General features: G+C 40.6%; 1 protein-coding gene across 1 annotated transcript in view; it reads left to right on the forward strand.

Annotated features, from left to right (window-relative positions):
- Positions 1-22,729, forward strand: part of LOC133985312 (NACHT, LRR and PYD domains-containing protein 12-like) — a 43,953-nt gene that overhangs the window by 13,370 nt on the left and 7,854 nt on the right. Inside the window, exons 10-11 of the mRNA XM_062424905.1 lie at positions 4,133-4,306; positions 5,107-5,280. Of these exons, the coding sequence (XP_062280889.1) occupies positions 4,133-4,306; positions 5,107-5,280 (348 nt within the window). The remainder of the gene's footprint in view (positions 1-4,132; positions 4,307-5,106; positions 5,281-22,729) is intronic.

The following is a 22,729-nucleotide window of genomic DNA, read 5'->3' on the forward strand; positions in this document are numbered from 1 at the left end:
TACAGGGGATGTAGGCAATGAGCAAGTGTATACTATGTCCCGTTCATTAAATTGCACTTCTGAATCCATAATCATGATGACTTTACTCTGTTTGTGAAATTATTAGGCTATTTAGTATAAAGAAGTAGGCTATTTAACAATTTAGGTAGATATATCAGTCATTTAAATTGACAATTGAAACTATGATATAATGCAAGCTTACAATATAAATATTAGCTGCCGAAACTACAAAGCGACTTGTCCACAGCTACTTTTCCACAATATAAACTGACTATTTATTAATAACGTTTATTCATTTAATTGAAATATTGCTTGTTGAAGTAATAGTTTAACTCCCTGGCTGATGACATCTCCTGGTATAATTCATGTTCAGTCATTTTAGTTTTTATTTCTGTGACGGTGCAACAGCTGAGACAGCGTTCACAGCACGGCTCATTTTTCCTCATTCTTTGTCTTTCTCAGGACTTTTAATTCCACCACTAACACACTAAATAATAATATGTGTTTCTGTTGATCTATTTCTGAGAGTGGGACCTCAGTCTGAGAGCTCGTAAAGTTCTTATTCTTAGTCTTTAGTGCCAGTTTCATGAATGGAGCTTCTCTACAACCTGCCGCTCGTCTGACCGTATATGGTATTAAAGGGGCGTCATTCATGTTAATTTACTATTGTCAGGCAGAGCTGTTCACAAGTCATTTTTTACAAGTCCAAGTCAAGTCTCAAGTCTTTGAGCTAGAGTCCAAGTCAAGTCTCAAGTCTTTGAGGGTCAAGTCCAAGTCAAGTCTCAAGTCTCTGGTCAAGAGTCCGAGTCAAGTCTCAAGTCTCTCGCCAACACTAATTCAAATTCAAATTCTGACCTTAGAGCTGTACAATCTTTCATCCTGATCAGTTAGCCTTGCGAGCACCTGCCCATGTCTGTTTTTGTGGTGTGCTGTCACTGAAGTTTGTATGTAAGTATCTGTTTGTATGTTGAGATGTCCTCTCCTGAAACTGTTACCAAATTTACCTTCGGCTATTACCTTGACCTAGACCTTGATATAGGACAGTATGAAAATGTACCAATTGTAGGTTCACTATAGAGAATCTACTGCAATGTGATGTGAAGAAACATACACTAAGAATTATTTCAATTCCATAACTGTATTTTCTTCAACAAAAAAATAATTATTTTAACAATGTTGTAAAATATAACAAAATGAACAAAACATGAACATCACAGAAACACTGCACTGCAGTTTAACACTGTGGTACAAACACATGTTCATTATTTTTTTCTCCAAGCTGCCTTTTATCTGCTGCTTAATACAACACACAGCAGGGAATGTGTGGGGATATTATAAAATATATATATATATATATATATATATATATATATATATATATATATATATATATATAAAATGACCATAGTTAACGCAACGTTGTGTTTTTTAATAATTAGTAGCGGAGCCACTAAGTTAGTGGCACTAAGCATAATAAGAGTTGCGGTGGTTTCCTGTCTGAGCTTTCAAAATAAAACCTTTGCTATTGTGCGCTTCTTATTATTATTAACAAACAAATTTGGGGCTTGTCAATTACGGGAGAAATGACGGGAGGGCGGCGGGAGATGGTTTCGAATTATGGGAGAACCAGGGAAAAACGGGAGTGTGAAGGCATTGTATCCAAACGTAATGATCTGAGGCTCCTGCTGAACTTATCGCACTCGCCATTGTCAATGTCTGATACTGAAGATGCGCGCTTCACACATGGCGCATGCGCGTGGCATGACGTTGGTGTTTACATCTAGCTCAGAGCCAGAGATCATACAAAAAGATGAATGACAGATAAATAATGAGAATAATAATAATAACATGAAATAAAGGTTGTTCGCGAGTCTCGAGCCTCGAGTCCAAGTCAAGTCTGAAGTCACAGTTTAGTGAGACTTAAGTGCAACTCGAGTCCGAGTCGCGAGTCCGAGTCCCCAGCTCTGTTGTCAGGAAAGCGCGTACATTTAGAACAGGTGGGATTCATCATGTTTACGAAGGTCATTTGCGACTGTTTCCTGGTGATATGAGTGTTTGGTGAATCCGATGTGGCACACTCGTAAATTCCACCTCACGAAAAAAGTATGACAGATTTAAGAAAAAAATACGAACATATTCTTGCATTTGGCCTAATGTGTGAGTATTAATGAAAAAAAAAAAAGTTTTGTCTCGAGTGGTCCACTAATTCAACATTTATATTCTGTGTGTGTTTGCGCGGCACATTTAATATTCATGTACACCTTTAATATTCATGTACCCCAACAGGTACAAAACGTAGGCCTACTTGGCAGCAACTGAAGATGAAGTATAAAAATATAGCTCAAACAAGTAAGGTATAATTTCATTACAAGCAATTGTGGTGTTTTATCCTGCCCTACCTAATTAAACAGCATTCAATAGCTACATTCAACATGTGATATATTTCAGTAGTTAGTGAAATTTTCTAAGCAAAAAAGAAAGTAATTTTCAGCCATCCCAACACTGCCGGTATTTAATATTGTCTATTTGAAAGCAACACCTAAATGCAGCAAAAGTCCCTCGCTGGAATCGGACCAGTGACACGGTCATTATGAGGCATGCGCAGTAACCACATGGCTACCAATACCCTTAAAGTATTGCATTTCTGACAGCCCGACATACGGTTGCTTTGAAATCATGCTCAGCGTCACAGATGTTTCATATAAAACTGGTATTAGCAAAAAAAAAAACTTAAGTGCAACACAAAGAATTTGTTCTGAAATGAGAGGATGTCCATGATGTGTCATACAGACGATATGAGAGGTGAAATTATTATATATAAATGATCGATTGTACGGACAAACGGGAACACTCAAACAGAAAATCATCAGAGAATGATAAAACATCCCAGCAGGTCTGATCACGGAGATTTCTGCTTCGTATTTGTGCTTCAATATTAACTGACTCTTTAATAAAAGGACACACCATGTCTGACAGCTCCTTCAATCTGCAGACTTCAACGGAAAAAGGAAGAGAAACTCAGGGTTAGTTGAAGAAAATCTGCCACCGAGCAGGTTAGGTTCACAGAGTATGTTGCCATGGTAACTGGCTCAGAGTTAAGCTGAGCTGGCTATGTGAAACCGAAAAAACAGAATTTCCTTGAACTGTGAGTCAACTAACTCAGAGTTTTCACTTAACCTGCTTACTGAAACAGGCCCCAGGTCAGTATGGTCAATGTAAACACATTGACTGATGAGGAAATAGTAATGTTGAACTGCACATTTATTGCCTAAACACATCTGCTTGCATTATAATTGGATTTTTACCTATATAATTTATTCTTTATTCAGATTGCAGGACTGCAGATTGTCAGTAAAGAGCTGTGCTTCTCTGGTCTCAGCTCTGAAGTCCAACCCCTCCCATCTGAGAAAGCTGGAAGTGAGTGAAAACAAGCTGCAGGATTCAGGACTGGAGCGGCTAAGTGATTTTCTGGAGAATCCAGACTGCAGACTGGAGAAGCTGAGGTCCGACACCTTTTTGTTTCTGTGCTCTGTTGAATATGATGTGACATAATTCACTCTGAACCTCTTGATTTTTACATTAGATTTCATCTTCACTTTAAACCAAAAAACTTAATCAGACAGCAACAAATATAATATCCAGTATTTGTTCATTGCAGCATTCCAGCTCCATCATGAAGCTGTGCAGTGTTTATACTAACTGAAATATTTCAATGCTAGATGCCGTGATTTTTTTATATATCATTCCATCAAATGTAAATACTGTAGATATATTGAACATCCTTTTTGTAGCATTTTCCCAAAATCCATCCTAATATATTTGGTATCTTTGTAAATGTTGGGATCTTGAGAAGAATCAGAAATAAAATTCTGTGGGTTATAACATTAGTTTGTATAGATGGAGTCACTGGTGGAGCAGCATATTTAATATTTAGTGTGGTAGCAGCATGTTGTTATCAATATTAATGAAAGCTCTTTTTCACTGCTGGTATTTGTATGTTCTTAACCTGCATCCTGTTGGGTTACGCTGTTTGGAGTTTCTATTTTCTTAACTTTTCAGTTCTGTTCACATTAAAAAACAGATTATGAATGAATGTAAGCAGAAAAAGTGTAATCATGTATTCTTTATTCAGATTGAGGGACTGTGGATTGTCAGAGATCAGCTGTGCTTTTCTGGTCCCAGCTCTGAAGTCCAACCCCGCCCATCTGAGAGAGCTGGATCTGAGTGGCAACTACCTGCAGGATTTAGGAGTGAAGCTTCTGAGTGATTTTCTGAAGAGTCCAGACTGTAGACTGGAGACTTTGAGGTCAGACAGATTTCTTTTTTTTGTGCTGAAATTAATATGATGTGACAGTTGTGGTGACACTAAACTGCAGACATAAAGCTGATGCTATATGATCCACACTGAGTGTCTTAAGGAGAGTCTATTTTCATCTTTAGTGGTTAACTGCATTGACTGTGTTAGAGCAATGTTCAGCTACACATTTAAAACCTTCATATAAGAAGAAAAATCCTGTTTTTTGTCTTTAATATTTGAGAGATAACCTCCATCTTGGACCTGGACCAAAGAAATAGATTTTCTGATTAATTGCACATTTTTACTTGAATGATCGATTATCAATTCTTGAAATGCAGAGATCAATCTTTTTTATTGTGCCTTTATTTAGTAAATGTTAGTATGTGCAACACATAGTGAGTATGCAGTGGTTACTTGTGGTAAATGGTATAGTATTTCTGCTTTTTAATTGTGCATAATTTCTTTTATATTGTTGCTCAACTTTTTATGTGTTTACTTGTTTGGCTGAACAACATGAATTTGTAAAGATGGAGTTGATGGTGGAGCTGCTAAGTTTAAGGGGTGAAGTCACTACATATTTAGTGATGTAGCAGCATGCATTAATATTAGCATGAATTAACATTAATGAGAGCTCTTTTTCACTGTTTGTACGTGACAGTTTTTACCTGCATCCTGTTGGGTTCAGCTGTTTGGAGTTTACATTTTCTAAACTTTGACATTTAAACCTTATTTAGCTTCGAACAGATAAGGAAACACAGTGATTTTAAACATTTTGTCTTCTAAAGTTTCATCATTTATTCTTTATTCAGATTGAGTTGCTGCGTTTTGTCAGAGATCAGCTGTGATTATCTGGCCTCAGCTGTGAAGTCCAACTCCTCCCATCTGATAGAGCTGGATCTGAGTAACAACAACCTGCAGGAATCAGACGTGAAGCAGCTGTCTGATCTTCAGCAGAGTCCAGACTGCAGACTGGAGACTCTGAGGTCAGTAGAGAGTTGGAGTCAGTCTGTGCTGGTTTCAGCAGTTTAGTATTAAACACAGTCAGTATCAAAGCAAAGATCCAGAATTTCCTGGTGAACCTCCAACCTTCTCAGTGCTGCTTTCCTCAGTGAAGCTGTGAGAGGAGAATGGTGACAGGCTTCAGGATTGGACAGAAAAACAGAGAGAGAGAGAACAGTCAGCCAATCAGATGAGCCAGAAGCTTGTTGCGATCATGTGTTTAAGTTTATGTGAAGACGACTGTTGTTGTTGTGTTGATGTCTGCAGGAAATAAAGCTGGATTACAGCTGACAGCCTTACAAGATGTATAGAGACAGTGGTCCTCATCATCAAACTGTCACACCATCTAATCTGATCTCAAAGTGTTTGTTCTCTCATTTCAACACTAAACAATTGATCAGTTCATCTTTGTCAGAGCTCTAAGATCAGTCTGACTGCAGCCTGCAAATCACTGGCTCTGATTTCACACAAGCATCATTATGACGTGTCCATGACTCTCAGCACTTTATTTCCTCTGTGTACTGTGAAATCTGCAGAGGAAACACACTTGATAGTAAAAGTGTGTGCAGGTGTGTGAGCTTGGAGCTCAGTGTGTTCACTTCAACACGTTAACATGAGAGCTGAAAGGAAGCAAGCTACGCTGCACAGCTGTTCCACTTCTGGTCTGAACAGGACTGAAGTCCCTGCTGCTCTTTATACTGGATGTGCTGCATCACTGACTGACAGCTGATGAAGTGAGTCTCACTAAACACTCATTTATCACCTCTGTTCTTTTTTCTTCTCTCATTAGCTGGCGATGATCTCTGTCAGAGTGAGAGTGAACATCCAGGAGTGTTGAGAGAGGATCAGCTGGATCCCGATGATCCATCTGGAGTCTGGATCTGGATTTTGTCGTCTTCACTTATATCTCTTAACTGACTACAAACTGAACCGTTATCTCTGGATTTAGCTGAAATATTAAACAGCGGTCATTTGGTATATTATGTGTATATGTACCAGGCAGGTAACTTACCAAGGTTATAGAACAAAACTATGAAGCCAACATTCATTATAAGATGATATTTACAAAGTGTAAAGAAAGTCTTCAAGCAGCATTAAACAGCCGCTCTTCTTGTGTCCAATAGGTGGTGCTATGACCCAATATTGAAGCATAGATGTATTCAGGAGAGGACTCTTATCAATCATGAGAAATTTGGTGCAGATTGTAAACGTCCATTAAAGTTACAGGAACGTCCTGCTTCATGGTGAAACATCAAAGTTTGGCTACATGATGAAGGTTTTTCAATGCAGATGTTAGATTTTGATAACTGCTCAGACCCTGGAAAGTTTTAAATCATTGCTTAAGACTCACCTCTTTGCATTGGATTTTAATCCTAGTTGAGCTTGACATCCTGAATTTTATTGTGTAACTATATTTGCTTTTATCTATTGTGTTTTAATAGTTTATCATATACTCATAATTGTTCTTTTAATGTATCGTGTCTTCAGCTTGTACTAAAATCAACACTGCCAATCTGTTGTATATACTTTTGTACATTACATTTTATTTTATTTACTATTTTATTATTTATAGTTTATTCTTTATATTTTGCTTTTTATTATGTAGTTTGTTTTTTTATATTCTTATTCTTTATATTCTTATACTATATGTTGTTATCGTCACTGTATTGTCACTATGTGTCTCTGTAATGCTGCTGCTACACTGTAATTTCCCAGCTTGGGATCAATAAAGTATATCTATCTATCCATCTATCTAGTAGCTCATTCTCCATTTATTCGGATTATATTTATTTTCATCTTCATTTTAACTTTTTGACTGCAATCATGAATTATTTTCTGTTATTTTGTCTGCTTTGCATTGAAGCACAGGTTATATCCACATTTGGATAACATGAAGCCATATATTCTTCAAAGGTCTGTTTTCACATAAATGTCTCCTCACATATTTTCCAAAAATTCACTTATCAAAATTTGTATTAAAAAAAAAAAAACACTTTCCCTTTAAATCACATGTTCTGTCTATCATCAATCATGTATGCTCTTCTCCCTTTAAACACCTGTCATCTTTGTCCTCTCATCAAAAGAGTATTGTTGTAATAACTGTACATTTTATAAGCGTTCACTTTATACAACAGAATAAATCTCATTTGCAGTTAAGCTGTATTACATTTACACTATAAACACAAACTACAATAATAAACATGCTGCCTCATAACTTGCCGCCAAATCCCATGAACTGAAACCGTATCATTGTCTAATATTAACATGTGCGCCCTTAAACAAGGCTGCAGCCGTAGCTGGTCTTAATCTGTACATTAGCATTAATTTACTACCTTTCGAACATTGTACTACACACACAGCTGCTTTCCACACACACAGAAATAACCCACAAATGCCCAGGAGCCGCAAGGAACAAACAAAAGAAAACCATTGATGCGGACGTCGGCCGCCATTTTCTCAACTACTTACCGTCAGAGTTAAATGTTTACACACCTAACATACTTTTAGCTTACAGAACACACATCACCGGGGATTCATATTAGCTTATAAACATCTGTAGTCACATAAAAGGTGAGTAACTAACCTGGAAATATTTGAAATATTACACAGAAATCAGCGACGCAGGACACCAGTTGCTCATTCTCCATTCATTCGGAATATGAGCTCAACTTCCACTGCGCATTGCTAAGGGTCCCAGAGTGATGCTGCTGGTGGGTGCTGCCACCAAGTGTCCATTTTATGAAACAGCATGCAGCATGTCAACAGCAATCGTTTACAAATTAAGCACTGGGGCTGGCACAACGGCATCCTGATTGGGCCGTCTTTTTGTGCTTGCAAGATCAGGTAGACCAGGCTTTTCTCCTCATTGGGTTGACCTAACCCTGTGGGAACATAGGGCTGACCCCTCATGAGGATTAGTATGTTAGCAACTATCTCTCAGGCTTCAGTTTCTTTCATTCTTAAATGGATGTTTCTGTGATTTTACAGTCTGATTCCACCACTGCAGGTCAGAATGACATGAGGGAACTGTATAATGATGACTGGGGAAAAAAACTAAACTTCTGTTGTCTCTTATTGTAAAAATGACCCACACACATCAACATCTAATCAGGCATTATATCATTCCTCTCTGCTGCAGGTAGAAACAGTCTGACGTTACTTTAAACTTTTTATATGCATCATATATTCAGAACCGTTTGTTCGGCGTCTTAAAAAAAAAAAAAAAGTCTGTAATAGAGAGGCATTCATAATCATTTATTTTAAATAATATTTGTAAATTATTTGTAGTGTTTCTGCATCTTCTATGGTAGGTGTGTTTACATTTCACCTTGTTGAATATCACTTTTTACTGTTGCTGTAACTTAATTCTCCTGCAGGTGTTTGGTATCATTGTTTCATCTCATATATCATATTTAGTTATTTATTCGTGGTTCTGATTATGTCTATTATTAACAACCCACCTCCTTTACATGAATGCACTCATAGTTTTAAAACACAAAGTTAACAGAGCTTATTGATCACCAGCTTCATGATGCTGGTTATCCATTTTGGTCAATGATTAGCCCAGTGAAGCAGCAAACCAAACACTAAACTGAATTTGTTTTGTGGTTCGATCCAACGTGTCCATGTTGTTGCTCGTTGTTCTTTTCACTAAAAAATAACTTTTATCCAGAGACAGAAAGGACAACATAACACATTCACCTTCATCGGGGTTGATGATTTATTTGTTGTGTGTATCTGATGTTAACAGGTGGACATGAGCGGAGGCAAAGTTATACATGTTTCACACACATAGAGTCCTGGATACAATCACAGCGGTCTGGGGAGTCTGACACTTCGGGGCAAAGTCACTAAAGGTGAAACAGTGAAAGATACTTATGGACCAGGATCATCTCATCATGAAGCTCTGCATCATGCTGTGTGTAAATGTGTCTGTGATACATGGTGAGATGCATGGTGCTGGCAGTGATACAAAGTATGTGAGTGTTGTTCAACTTCATCAGGGAAGTTGATCTGAATATCTCGTACAATAAATCAATTGACGCCCTTTCTAAAAGATTTCAGAAGCCATTTCAAATCATTTCAAATCAAATCTCCTTTGTGGGTTTCATGGAGCAACGTGTATTCAGCTTTCTGATTTAGTTCTCTGGTATGTGGGATGACGCACGCATTCAGATGAGCACATACAGTCTCTTTCTAACTCTTTCTCACACACACACACGTGACTTCCAGTAACGAAGGGCGGAGGACCAAACAGGTAGGGAGTAAAGGGGAAAGTCTTCGGTCTGTTCTGCAGACGCCATTTCACAGTCAGCAGAGCAGAAGGAAGAAAAGCAAGCAAGTCTGAGGCAGGTGAGTGTTAATATCAGGGCTGCAAATATTGATTGTCATTATTGATCAATCTGATGATTATTTTTCAATTTAATCAGTTAGTTGATTAAACTGTGTCAGAAAAATATGAAATCACAGCGTTTGAGGTGTTCAAACTTTTCCTGTTGTCCTTTTTCCTGGTTTGTGCGTCCTCACAGTGATGTAACGTGACTCACTGCTGCCTCTAAAGAGAGAGAAGTCACAGTTAAGAAGCACACACATGTTTATCTGATGTCTGTTTGTTGGATTTAAACCAGAGTCAAAGTTTCTCTTTGTGATGACTAGAAAACACACATTGATTTGTTCTATAGGGCAAATCTATAACACATATCTGTAAAGTGCCTTAAGATGACTTTTGTTGTGATTTGGCACTATATAAATAAAGATTGATTGATTTATTATACTGTGTATGTGTGTGTGTCTCCAGTGTTACTGGTTTACCTCTCAGACTCCAGAAGATGAAGAAAGAGGAGGAAGAGGAGGACGGAGCAGAGTCTGTAATATCCAGCTTTCTGTCTATGAAGAGTGACCGGTCTAAAGGTCGTCCTCCACACTTCAGTAATGAACCTGGACCCTCAGACACAAAGTAAGAGACTGTTTCTACTGTAAACTGACCTGAACATGATTCAGTGTAGGGAGTAAAGGTGAAAGTCTTCAGTCTGTTCTTCAGATGCTGTTTCACAGTCAGCAGAGCAGAAGGAAGAAAACAGCTAGTTGAGTGGAGAGTGGAAAGAAATAATGAGCTAGTTTCCATTCAGCTGTAATCTACAACAGATCTTCATGTTAACCAGAGTTTATACCTGAAGTTAAAATCCCTTTACTCCTATGCAAATAAAAGAGAAACTGAAATATGAACAAAATCATCTGTTAAGATCAACCAAATAGTGTTAATATGACACATGACATGAATTTATATCTGCTCTTTACAAGAAGTAATGACGTATGTAAAATATTTTTTGCTTCCAGACGTCAGCACCACAGACAGAGAAGCAATGTCTCTGTTATCCAGAAGTCTGTCTATGAAGAGTGACCAGTCTAAAGATTATCCTCCAGCCTTCAGTAATGAACCTGGACCCTCAGACACAAAGTAAGAGACTGTTTCTACTGTCAACTGAGCTGAAGATGATTCAGTGTAGTAGTCACCTCCAGTTTTCACCCGGTTCACTGTCTCTGTTTGAGCAGCACACACTGAGGGCTCAGCTCCACCCAAGGTGAAACATACGGCTCTTTAAAACAGAGATCATCATCATAGCCATAACGAAGATCTGTAATTAAACCTTTGCTTTCTTACACTGAACCAACCAAAACCGTCATAATGTCTGTTGTGTGCTTTTAAATAGCATGTCAGCGTTTGAGGCTGAGCTGCAGGGTTAGGTGGAGATGTGTGGGGAAGTTTATTTGTGCTGTTAAACGTAACTCCTCTGAAACAATCACAAAATAACATTTTATTGATCTGATTCACCGGCTTTCTTCCTGTCAGCGCTCCCTCTCTTCATTCACTCTCTAGCTCGCTCCACCACAGCTAACACAACAGCGTCCTGTAGCCGCTTACTGACGGAGCAACACTGTCCTCCATTCAGTGTCTGGACCTTTATACAGAACAGAGAGGAGGAATAAAGTAGTAGTATTCCTGCAGCAGAGAGGAGGAATAAAGTAGTAGTATTCCTGCAGCAGAACAGAGAGGAGGAATAAAGTAGTAGTATTCCTGCATGCATTCAGATGAGCACATACACTCTTTCTCTCTCACACACACACACGTGACTTCCAGTAAATAAGAGCGGAGGACCAAACAGGTAGGGAGTAAAGGTGAAAGTATTCTGACTGACTCCATTTCACAGTCAGCAGAGCAGATGGAAGAAAAAAGCAAGTCTGAGGCAGGTGAGTGTTAATATCAGGGCTGTAAATAATGATTACTGTCATTACTGATCAATCTGATGATTATTTTTCATTTTAATCAGTTAGTTGATTAAACTGTGGCAGAAAAATATGAAATCACAGCGTTTGAGGTGTTCAAATATCTGTCTATAGAACAAATCTAGAACACGTGTGTAAAGTGCCATTAGATGACTTTTGTTGTGATTTGGCGCTATATAAATAAAGATTTATTTATTTATTATACTGTGTATGTGTGTGTGTCTCCAGTGTTACAGGTTTACCTCTCAGACTCCAGAAGATGAAGAAAGAGGAAGAAGAGGAGGACGGAGCAGAGTCAGTAATATCCAGCTGTCTGTCTATGAAGAGTGACCGGTCTAAAGAAAATCCTCCACACTTCAGTAATGAACCTGGACCCTCAGACTCAAAGTAAGAGACTGTTTCTACTGTAAACTGACCTGAACATGATTCAGTGTAGGGAGTAAAGGTGAAAGTCTTCAGTCTGTTCTTCAGATGCTGTTTCACAGTCAGCAGAGCAGAAGGAAGAAAACAGCTAGTTGAGTGGAGAGTGGAAAGAAATAATGAGCTAGTTTCCATTCAGCTGTAATCTACAACAGATCTTCATGTTAACCAGAGTTTATACCTGAAGTTAAAATCCCTTTACTCCCACATCAGTTTTCAGCTGTATATGCAAATAAAAGAGAAACTGAAATATGAACAAAATCATCTGTTAAGATCAAATAAATAGTGTTAATATGACACATGACATGAATTTATATCTGCTCTTTACAAGAAATATTTTTTGCTTCCAGGCGTCAGCACCACAGACAGAGAGCAAGGTCTCCAGTATCCAGCGTTCTGTCTATGAAGAGTGACCGGTCTAAAGGTCGTCCTCCAGCCTTCAGTAATGAACCTGGACCCTCAGACACAAAGTAAGAGACTGTTCATTGTAAACTGAACTGAAGATGATTCAGTGTAGTAGTCACCTCCAGTTTTCACCTGGTTCTGTCTCTGTGTGAGCAGCACACACTGAGGGCTCAGCTCCACCCAAGGTGAACCATACGGCTCTTTAAAACAGAGATCATGATCATAGCCATAACAAAGATCTCTAATTAAGCTTTTGCTTTCTTACACTGAACCAACCAAAACCGTCATAATGTCTGTCGTGTGCTTTTAAATAGCATGTCAGCGTTTTGGATTCAGAGGTTTGAGGCTGAGCTGCAGGGTTAGGTGGAGGTGTTTATTTGTGCTGTTAAATGTAACTCCTGTGAAACAATCACAAAATAACATTTATTGATCTGATTCACCGGCTTTCTTCCTGTCAGCGCTCCCTCTCTTCATTCACTCTCTAGCTCGCTCCACCACAGCTAACACAACAGCGTCCTGTAGCCGCTTACTGACGGAGCAACACTGTCCTCCATTCAGTGTCTGGACCTTTATACAGAACAGAGAGGAGGAATAAAGTAGTAGTATTCCTGCAGCAGAGAGGAGGAATAAAGTAGTAGTATTCCTGCAGCAGAGAGGAGGAATAAAGTAGTAGTATTCCTGCATGCATTCAGATGAGCACATACACTCTTTCTCTCTCACACACACACATGTGACTTCCAGTAAATAAGAGCGGAGGACCAAACAGGTAGGGAGTAAAGGTGAAAGTATTCTGACTGACTCCATTTCACAGTCAGCAGAGCAGATGGAAGAAAACAGCAAGTCTGAGGCAGGTGAGTGTTAATATCAGGGCTGTAAATAATGATTACTGTCATTACTGATCAATCTGATGATTATTTTTCAATTAGATCAGTTAGTTGATTAAACTGTGTCAGAAAAATATGAAATCACAGCGTTTGAGGTGTTCAAATATCTGTCTATAGAACAAATCTAGAACACGTGTGTAAAGTGCCTTTAGATGACTTTTGTTGTGATTTGGCGCTATATAAATAAAGATTTATTTATTTATTATACTGTGTATGTGTGTATGTCTCCAGTGTTACAGGTTTACCTCTCAGACTCCAGAAGATGAAGAAAGAGGAAGAAGAGGAGGACGGAGCAGAGTCAGTAATATCCAGCGGTCTGTCTATGAAGAGTGACCGGTCTAAAGAATATCCTCCAGACTTCAGTAATGAACCTGGACCCTCAGACTCAAAGTAAGAGACTGTTTCTACTGTAAACTGACCTGAACATGATTCAGTGTAGGGAGTAAAGGTGAAAGTCTTCAGTCTGTTCTTCAGATGCTGTTTCACAGTCAGCAGAGCAGAAGGAAGAAAACAGCTAGTTGAGTGGAGAGTGGAAAGAAATAATGAGCTAGTTTCCATTCAGCTGTAATCTACAACAGATCTTCATGTTAACCAGAGTTTATACCTGAAGTTAAAATCCCTTTACTCCCACATCAGTTTTCAGCTGTATATGCAAATAAAAGAGAAACTGAAATATGAACAAAATCATCTGTTAAGATCAAATAAATAGTGTTAATATGACACATGACATGAATTTATATCTGCTCTTTACAAGAAGTAATGACGTATGTAAAATATCTTTTGCTTCCAGACGTCAGCACCACAGACAGAGAGCAATGTCTCTGTTATCCAGAAGTCTGTCTATGAAGAGTGACCAGTCTAAAGATTATCCTCCAGCCTTCAGTAATGAACCTGGACCCTCAGACACAAAGTAAGAGACTGTTTCTACTGTCAACTGACCTGAAGATGATTCAGTGAGATGATTCATTAAGGTTGTAGTGTAGATATGAAGGAAACACAGTGGAACGAAATAATGAAGTAGCTTCCATTCAGCTGTAATCTACAACAGATCTTGATGTTCATGTTAACCAGAGACAGAGACAGGGCTGGTATTGCTGTTTGATTTTCAAATAAAAAATCTTAAGTAGCAGCAGGTAACCCAGGGTGATATTTACTAAGGATTTACTAACAAGTCAAACTGTGTCTGTCCTTATTTACTAAAGGACTGCAGCAGCAGGTACAATGTTTGTTCTCATGTAATACAGACTGTGTCTTAACGTGTTCCTGTTCAAAGACACTAAATATGGGAGGATGTCATGTAAACGTATAGAAACAGCCTGCTGCAGCTGATTTATCACAGCAGACTGACCACTGCAGCAGAGGAAACTGAGTCTGACATTTAACGTTTGGGAAAAGTCAAATGTGTCAAACTGTTGTATCACACTCACACAGAGGGAGAGAGACTATAGCAGAAACAGAGAGAGAGAAACACTAATGAAAAGATGCATTATGAAGATATTTAGCTTAGCTCTCTGTTCAGCAGCACAACACAAAAGAGCAACAGTCTGTTATTTTTCACTAGTGGACTTTTCTGTTTGGCTCAGTTTCCTCCTGCTTATTTTTCCTGACTTTCAGGGCCACATTTTAACGATCTATAGCGCATGACCTGAAGCGCGTGGCGCAAGAGCCTTTGGGGCGAATCCAAATCCACTTTTGCTATTTTAACAGCGGAAAAATGGTGACTGCGCCAGGCGCATGGTCTAAAAGGTTGGACTTTAGTCCTCTCATTAATCATGGGTGTGTTTTGGGCGAAACACAGTAAACCAATCAAAGTGTCATCTCCCATTCCCTTTAATATCCAGGAGCGCCGTCACCTTGGCCGGTTGCTATTATAACAGCGCATTTACCCATCAATGCGTTTCAATAATATAACATGAGTTACTTTTGCTGAAAAGAAAGTTGGCTGATGAGCTGCTAACCTCACATTTAATTCATATAAAGGAAGAATATGGAGATGTAACCAACCATCTTCAAGAGTCCAATATGCTCCTAGATAGGCGGATGCGCTGCACACAAATGTTCAAAACATTACAAATAAAAGGACCACAATGTGAATTTGTATTATGATGTACATCAACATATTAAAAATACAATACTAACAATATTAGTTAGTCATAATATTTAACAGATTTAATTAATTGTAAAAAATGGAAAGAGCTGTGCGGACAGTCCTAACAAGCTATGAAAGTCTCTAGCCTCTGAGATGCTTCACAGAGCGCAGTGCCTTTACGCACAGCCACTCACTGTTTATTAATTCAGCTGATGACACCAGGCTGCTGCACAGCTCTATACTCATCAGTTGGTTATATCTCCATATTCTTCCTTTATATGAATTAAATGTGAGGTTAGCAGCTCATCAGCCAACTTTCATTTCAGCAAAAGGAACTCATGTTATATTATTGAAACGCATTGATGGGTAAATGCGCTGTTATAATAGCAACCGGCCAAGGTGACGGCGCTCCTGGATATTAAAGGGAATGGGAGATGACACTTTGATTGGTTTATTAATGTTTTATTACTGAATCAGTAGTGCAATCACTTTCCTCTGCCTCAAAATAGCAACGCGCCTGACCACACCTCATTTTGAGACCAACACGGCCCATAGGTGCACAGACTGGTGCAAGTGCATTTGCTATTTAGACAACATGGACGCAGGGCCAGCAAATGACAACTGCGCTGGGGGAAACTCCTTGTGGTTTAACAAACATGCTGAATCCACTTCCCTCCTCAGTTTTTGAATCTAGTATTTTAAATCCTGCATTGTTTACATCCATGTTTACTGGTTTGCAGTTTTTTTCTTCTTCTCTGCCCAAATACTGACAGTCTGGACTGTTTATGTGGGGAAAGAGCTGCATGCAGCTTGTGAGCTGTTGGTTGGCCTCCACTAATGTCATGTGTCATAAAGAATGTGTTCATGTCCACAGAGAGAGGAAGAGGAGGGCTGTTTCTGTGGAGGAGCAGCTGTCCTGCTGTTCTTTGTGTCAGGACGGCCTGAAGGATCCAGTCTCTACCAATAGTAGACACTGGTTCAGGAGACTCATCAGGTCCATCATCTCATACTGGGACCAGTCTGCTTCATCAGGAGACTCCTCCTGTCCCCAGTGTGGAAAAAGATCCAGAACCAGACCTGGACTGCAGACAGACAGTCAGACCAGCACTGTACAAAGTAAGACTGAAGATCTGTCTGCTGATGTCATCTTCTCTGAAAACAGGACAGGAATCTACCTCTATCCTACTGAACATTAACAGTCACACTGATTTCTGTTTCATTCTACCTGTTTTCTTCTCTTTCAGCAGAAAGTGGTCTGCAGGATGTTTTAGATAAACATCAGATCAGTCTGAGCAGCAGATGGGAATGTGTGACTCAAGGAACTAATGAAGCAGGAAGTGAAATCCTCCTCATCAGCATCTTCACTGAGGTCTACATCACAGAGGGACAGAGTGAAGAGGTTAATACCCAACATGAGGTGAGGCAGCTTGAAACAGCTTCCAAGATGAAGACCCTCCATGATGCTCCAATCAAGTGTCAGGACATCTTTAAAGTCTTACCTGACCAACAGAAACACATCAGAGTGGTTCTGATGAACGGCATCGCTGGCGTTGGAAAAACCTTCTCAGTGCTGAAGTTCACTCTGGACTGGGCACAGCGCTGCGAAAACCAAGATATCAGTCTGCTGATTCTGTTCTCGTTCAGGGCGCTGAACTTGGTCAAAGATGAGCAGTACAGTCTGCTCATGCTGATCCATGTTTTCTATCCAACATTACAGAAGCTCACAGCAGAGAAGCTTGCTGTCTGTAAAGTTCTGTTCATCTTTGACGGCCTGGATGAAAGCAGACTTTCACTGGATTTCAACAACAGGAAGGTTGTGTCTGATGTCACACAGAAGTCATCAGTCAGCGTGCTGTTGACAAACCTCATCAAGGGGAAGTTGCTTCCCTCAGCTCTCATCTGGATAACTTCCCGACCTGCAGCAGCCAATCAGATTCCTCCTTCATGTGTGGACAGGGTAACAGAAGTACGAGGCTTCACTGACGCCCAGAAGGAGGAGTACTTCAGGAGGAGATTCAGTGATGAAGAGCAGTCCAGCACAATCATCTCACACATCAAGACATCCAGGAGCCTCCACATCATGTGTCACATCCCAGTCTTCTGCTGGATCACTGCTACAGTTCTTGACCACATGTTGACTACAGACCAGAGAGAAGAGCTGCCCAAGACCCTGACTGACCTGTACTCACACTTCCTGCTGGTTCAGACAAAGAGGAAAAAGAACAAGTATGATGCACACAACACAAAGAGGAAGAAGAACAAGTATGATGAGGGACATGAGACGAGTCCACAGGAGCTGACGGAGGCTGACAGGAAACTTCTTCTGAAGCTGGGGAGGCTGGCGTTTGAACAACTGCAGAAAGGAAACATCATGTTCTACCAAGAAGACCTGAAGCAATGTGGTCTTGATGTCACAGAGGCCTCAGTGTTATCAGGAGTTTGTACACAGATCTTCAAAAGAGAGAGTGTGATCTTCAAGAAAACAGTCTACAGCTTTGTTCATCTTAGCATTCAGGAGTTTCTGGCTGCAGTCTACATCTACCACTGTTACACCAACAGGAAGACAAAGGTACTGAATGACTTCCTAGGAAGAGAGTACAGTGATTTCCTAGGAGAAGACTACAGTGACTCATCTCTGGATGTCTTCCTTATGGGAGCCATGAGGAAATCCTTGAAAAGTGAAAATGGCCACCTGGACCTGTTTGTCCGCTTCCTTCATGGCCTCTCTCTGGAGTCCAACCAGAGTCTCTTAGGAGGCCTGCTGGGTCAGACAGACAACAGTCCAGAAATCATCCAGAGAGTCATCAACAACCTGAAGGAGATGAACACTGACTTTATCTCTCCTGACAGAAGCATCAACATCTTCTACTGTCTGATGGAGATGAACGACGGCTCAGTACATCAGGAGATCCAAGAGTTCCTGAAGTCAGAGAACAGATCAAAGAGGGAACTCTCTGATATCCACTGCTCAGCTCTGGCCTACATGCTGCAGATGTCAGAGGAGGTTCTGGATGAGTTCAACCTGTACAAGTACAACACATCAGAGGAGGGACGACGGAGACTGATCCCAGCTGTGAGGAACTGCAGAAAGGCTTTGTAAGTCCAGATGTGATTAACATTATAAATCAGTGTAGATTAGTAGTTCAGTTCTTCAAATATAAATCATTTAAATTCTTCTTATTGTTAAAATAGTTTTCTAGTTTATAGCTGAAATAACGTCAGTATATATAGTACAGTATATATAATGTCAGTTATATTTAGTCTCAGATGTTGTTGAGCTGTTTAAATGTTGTGAGTGTAAATAATGTTGATTTTTCAGTTGATTATAGCTGTTGTGTTCATGTACATTCTTTCCTTCTATTTATCTTCCTTTGAGTGAGAGAGGGGCTCTATGGGCTTGTAGAATGTTATCCAGCCTCTGCCCAAGCACTTCTCCACTAGTTCCTGGTACTTGGCGCGTTTCCTCTCATTAGCTTCCTCTATGCGCTCTTCCCAGGGCACTGTAAGTTCCAGCATAATCAGGTGTTTGTGCTGTCTGTGGCCGTGCGCAGGGCTTCTCTCCAGCCTTCACAAAGGGGATTGCCCTCTTCGGAGCTTGATGGTGCTTGCTGGTGCTGATGGCTGAGGCTACACTTTCGGCAACTGCCTTAAGCACCTAGTCATGGTGTCAACGATAATGGCCATCTGGAGCCTTTTCCAGAGCAGAGAGGGCAAGAAGGTGTCTCGTCCGTCCCCCAAACATGCAGGTTTGCTGGGCTCGGCAGGACATCATAGACTGCTTGCACCAGGAACCGGAACCGATGTAAATCTGCCTGCATGATGTTCGACCAGGTGATCCTGCGCTGCAGCACACTTTCCCACTTTGTCCAGGCTCCCTGCTGCCAAAGTCCCATCGCTCTGCTCACTCGCTCATCCTCCAGACCAGCTCGGACCTCTTCCTGGAGTAGATGGTGTCTCTCCTTGCCCTGGGTCTTGCTAACTTGGGTCTTAACTCAAGCCTGCTCTGCCAGATGCCAAGGTGCCCACCAGTGCCTTCTGTGTAAGGCGTGATTCTGCGACTTCAACTGCCTTGTCCGCCCTCCATTTCCTTCCTGTCCTAACCTTGATACCGTCTGATGACACTTTGCAATCCCTGGAGTCCCTGTACTGTAGGGCTTCTCTTGTGCGTGCTACCTTGAATTCTTCAGTGAGGCCACTGAATGGTAGCTGCAGGTTGTTACTCATACAGGGCTGCGCTGGAGATGCTGCGTGGAAGACCCAGCCACTTCCAAAGAAAGCCACTGATCTTCCTTTCAAGGGACTCCATGGTTGTCATAGGGACTGTATAGATCAGGAGTGGCCACAGGAATCGGGGCAGGATGGAATGCTGGTAGATCCAGGCTTTAAATCTACCAGGTAGGCCAGACTTGTCAACCTTGGTGAGCCAAGTGCCGAGCTGTTGCGTGGACTTCTGGATGGCGATGGTTTCTTTCAGGCTTGAGTCAAAGAGCTTCCCCAAACTCTTGACCGGCTGCTCTTTGATGGATGGTATGACGGTTCCTGAGATTGAAAACCGGAACTTGTCAGTCACCTTCCCCTTCTTCAACACCATGGACCTTGACTTAGAGGGCTTAAAACTCATCCTTGTCCAGGTGATGAGTTTCTCAAGTCCCTGGAACCGATGTTGTTGTGATGGTGAGGTCGTTAATGTATGCTCTTATCGGGGGCTGTCGCACACCAGACTTGGTCAGGGGCCCTATGCATTCCACCTCGGCTGACTTGACCACCATTTTCATGGCAAAGGCGAAAAGAACAACAGAGATGGTACAGACTGTTATTATTCCTTTCCCCAGACGATGCCAGTCTGATGATTCTAAGTAATCCAGGATCAGAGCCTTAATCTTTCTGGGAACATGGTGGTGGTCTAGTGCGAGCTTGACCAGCTTGTGAGGTATAAACCCGGAGGTGTTGGCCAGGTCCAACCACAACACTGCAAGGTCTCCTCTATTCTCATGAGCCTCCCTGATGAGCTGTGTAACTACACCAGTGTGCTCCTAGCAGCCGGGGACTCCAGGAAGCCCATCCTTCTGGACTGAGGGGTCAATGTAGTTGTTCTTGAGGAGATACTCGGTCAGTCTTCTGGAGACGATGCTGAAAAACACCTTCCCTTCTACACTCAACAGTGAGATTATCCGGAACTGGTCGATGTTTCTCGAGTTCTCCTCTTTGGGGATCCGCATTCCTTCTGCACACCTCCACTGGTCAACAACTCTCCCTCTTCGCCAGATCACCTTTAAGGTCTTCAATAGGTGCCGGAGAAGCTCTGGGCAGCGCTATTAGACAAGGTAGGGTACCACGCTGGGTCCTGGAGTAGATGATGATCGAGCTGCCTAAATGACCTCCTCCACCTCCTTCAGGCTCAACTCCCTCAGATTGAACTTTGTTGTTGGGGGGCAGACTTGATGACTGCTTTGTTGGCGTCCAGATCTTGTTACCTCATTGAGTCGCTTAAGGAATCCTGGGGGAAGCGATTCACTTCCTCTGTAGAGCACTCAAGACGCCCGCTGCGCTTCTCCCCAAGCAGCCAAAGGGGTTGGCAATGAATGCCACTTGCTTCCTGGCCCTCTCTTTTCCCCGCCTCCTGTGCCACTCTGTTCTGCGGGTCATCAACTTCTTCCGCAGGATGTTTTGCAGTTCTGCCAGTGCCTGCTTCTCCTCGTTAGTAGATTTCTTGTACTGCTTCTTGAGGGTTTGGAGCTCTTGACGCAGTCAGTGTATTTTGGTGGCCCTACGATTCATAGTGTACAAGGCTTCCCTTTTCCATCTGTCCAAATCTCTCTGAGGCATACCTGACTATGATAGTGGTCATTGTGTTAAGTCGACTGTCAGCGTTTCCTTTAGCTGTTGCTTGGATGATGATGCTGCTTTCTGTTTGTCACAGAAAGCACTTGGTGACAACGGCACTAAATACTGCACAATGAACACTTAAAAAAACCCACTTCATCATACTTGACCTCTGTGCAAAACGCTGGTTGATTGTGCAATAGTAATTCATTTATTTATAACTTTTATACCTTTTTTACTTTTACCTTATATACTGAACCTTATTACATTGTTTTGTTTTTAAAGACCGTTTAAAGTGAATTCAGACATTTTCTTCTAAACACATGAAATAGGTCATAAATGACTTACTAAAAAAGGTGTAAAAAGTATTTCAACCATTTAGATTTGAATTGTGGAGCTAGGCTTAGCATAAACCCGCCCTGCTGCTGTAGAGGTATAAATACATTCAGCGCACACTACTACTACAAAGTCTACAGTTAGCCAGTTAGCTGAGTTAGCCGCCCAGTTAGCCGCCGAGCTAGGAGCCGAGTTAGCCGCCGAGTTAGCCAGCGAGCTAGCTGCCGAGTTAGCCGCCGAGCTAGCAGCTGAGTTAGCCGCAGAAAGCTCTCAGAAGTAGCGTCCATGTTTCTGGTAGAGGTGGTGACTTTGATTGACAGGTGACACTTGGTAGGGGACGGGGTTTCAGTGAACTTTGCGGGCACTCCCACAGCGTTTGGGAGCAGAGAAAGAGGTTGATTTTTACACAACTTTGAAGCCTAATTTCATATATTTTGCCAATTTTTTTAATCATTAAAATTTGGCAGGGTGGTTAACAACACACTTTTCTGTGGTATGTCAAACTCAGAACACATATTTATTCTTACTTTACACAGACTTTAAATGACACTGAATTTGAGAGCTTCTACTGTCAAACCTCTGTTTGGGTTGAGAGAGAAAGAATGAGAAGAGGAGAGGGGAAAATATGTAGAGGCACAGTAACAACAATGATAATAATAATGATGATAATAATAATAATAATAATAATAATAATAATAATAATAATAATAATAATAATAATAATAATAGAAGTATGACCAATGATAATAATAATGATGATAATAATAATAATAATAATAATAATAATAATAATAATAGAAGTATGACCAATTATAATAATAATTTCAGCATGCATGGGTGTCAAACCGGACATGGTCGATAGATGTGAAGCAAATATGAAAGCAGAAAGGTAGAATTCAGACTATTTAAAGATATCTTATACACATTAAAGCTCAGTGTTATATTATTAATGCTGATACCCTGATAACATATTTCAGCCTTATTGGTTTGTTAATTGTGTTTGGGCTGAATCAGTTTTTCAAAATCTCAGGGAAAAATGACAACTCCACATCATGTAGTCATCTGTCATTCACATCTACTGTACGTTCATCCAGAATTTTAGACACTCATTAGAGGCTATAGGAAGCATCTAGAGGCTGTTATTTCATTATTATATCATTTCACTACTGAAATATTACATGTCCATCAGTT

This window comes from Scomber scombrus, chromosome 8 (assembly GCF_963691925.1).
Source record: "Scomber scombrus chromosome 8, fScoSco1.1, whole genome shotgun sequence".
Lineage (NCBI taxonomy): Eukaryota > Metazoa > Chordata > Actinopteri > Scombriformes > Scombridae > Scomber > Scomber scombrus.